Source organism: Opisthorchis viverrini, assembly GCF_000715545.1.
Source record: "Opisthorchis viverrini unplaced genomic scaffold opera_v5_68, whole genome shotgun sequence".
NCBI lineage: Eukaryota > Metazoa > Platyhelminthes > Trematoda > Opisthorchiida > Opisthorchiidae > Opisthorchis > Opisthorchis viverrini.
In genome coordinates, this window is record NW_008751724.1 from 1,088,614 (window position 1) to 1,090,718 (window position 2,105).

The following is a 2,105-nucleotide window of genomic DNA, read 5'->3' on the forward strand; positions in this document are numbered from 1 at the left end:
TTCCCTACAGTTGATGATCTCTGTCTCCTGGTCCTTGAACGAACCAGATCGTTGATGCGACTCTGTTCGGAATTCCGTGACGCCTTTGACACCTAATTGAATTGTTGTGTGTTTGTGACAACTTGTCTCCTGGTCCTTGAACGAACCAGATCGTTGATGCGACTCTGTTCGGAATTCCGTGACGCCTTTGACACCTAACTGAATTGTTGTGTGTTTTGTGACAACTTTTGTACAGCCATGTTATTTTTTCTATTTTTCATGCTACTAGATGTCCTTCCTGAAGTCTTGCTTCACCGTATTTGGGTTTAGGTCCCGGGGGACCATTTGGTGAGTATGAGTTTGAAGTTACCCTCCCCAGGTAGTCGGTTCTTTTGGGTATTGGGTCTGCTGTGATCGTGTTCTCCGAAGGCTTTCCTATTCTGGATGAGGCTGATTTGATAACGTAGGTCCGCCAATATCAAATCAAGTCACCAATAACTTATCACACTCTTCGCTAAAATAAGTGCACTTCCGTTGTCTCCGTCGCTGTGAATGTGAAGTTGGATAGCACATTTCTTGGAAGCTTAACTGGATAGGTAGTGCCTTACTTATCCTATTCACTTTGGGTTTCATGTGACCCCGTCAGTGTACCTCAAACTGGTGGACCTTCGAGCTTACCAAAGTGAGCCTGGCTCACTGCTTCTCGTCATTTCACTGAAGGCCTCTTGCTTTTCATGTGCACTTTAAAACTGTGGCCTTTAGTTCACATCAAAGGCAGCCCGTCAAACGCCTCACTCAATTAGTCTAACCCATCTCATTGGCTGTCGTCTTGTCGCCAGAATGCAGCATTCCAGTTTAAGTCATACAATAACAAAACACCAAACCAATTCAATGTAAGGCGAAGTATTATCACACGTCCACGAGATTCATAATCATCCAACCTGTGTTTCATTGTATCGGCTAGGCTCGGAATTCTACACCGATACCGCCTTACCGCTCGCAGTTAGTTGCTTCTACGGCCGAGAAGCCTATCCCGCAAACGATTGACCAGAAGTTCGGGCCGCTTGCCGGTCCGGCAGCAGGCTTATGAGTAGTGTATCTTATCGTGAAAATATACTCCGATATCTCAAATATCGTCCCAACTGAAAAATAGGGCAGCTTTTATGCAGCATACTCAGTTGAAGAATATCACAAACGAAAGACTTAGCGGGGATTCGGTTGAGTTTTCTTAGAAACCAGGCTAGTTTGCAAACGAGTGTACTTCGCGCCATGCATTTATCTGTTCGCATGTACGTATGTAGGCACCATGATATGACTTAGAATAGTTTTGGATACCTGAACAGTGTTTGGGTGCACGAGGTAACCGGGTTTGTTAACCAGTTAGTGAAGGCGTGTGTCATTTACACGTTGGTAGGTCGTACGATCTCACTGTACGGAATTATCATTGCCTACGACAGCCGTTTTATACAGTCAGACGTCTACAACCATCCGACCCAACCTCGTGGTCCCGCCTGGCCATGGATCCTATGTACGGTTTCTGGCGAGTGAGGTATTGAGTAACCACTGAGCTGTGACTGCTGATTCCGTTTGTACCATTTAAGCATGCGCCGATGCTTTTTATCGGGCTGGGGTTCAAAAAGGATCGCATCACAAGCTAATGCCGCTCTTGATGCCAAGACCAGATGGTCTTCCTCACTTAACTGTTCCGTTCTGCATACTTAACGCTGCCATCTAAACGGTAGATCATACCTAAATTCACAAATCAGCCCGCCGGTGGTTAACTGGACAGGAAAATCTCACAGTTCGTTTGCATTTTCATGGTACCCGGGTTGTCCTTGTTGTAGCGTCCTCTGGCCTGCGTTTGCCCGGAGAAACCTGACCAATCAGCTCCAGATAACAGTGCTAGTGCGGGAATGTGTATAAAAATGAAACCAATAGGTTGAAGTCTGATGTGCCCTACCCCCCCCCCCCAAACGATGAAGACGGGGCACGTGAGCGCACTCGCGATGTAGCACGCGTGGTGCACACTGTCCGACAACTGAATTTGCCGGAGGTTTCAAGTTCACTTCAGGTGATGGAGGTTCTTGGACAAGAATCAACTGGATGATGATATCATCGCTCTTCAA

General features: G+C 46.7%; 1 protein-coding gene across 1 annotated transcript in view; it reads left to right on the plus strand.

The window, feature by feature from the left end:
* Nucleotides 1-275, plus strand: part of T265_04246 (hypothetical protein) — a gene marked incomplete at both ends in the record, with an annotated part of 11,608 nt that extends 11,333 nt beyond the window's left edge. The window contains one exon of the mRNA XM_009168939.1: nucleotides 11-275. Within this exon, the coding sequence (XP_009167203.1) occupies nucleotides 11-96 (86 nt within the window). The remainder of the gene's footprint in view (nucleotides 1-10) is intronic.
* Nucleotides 276-2,105: the final 1,830 nt, after the last annotated feature.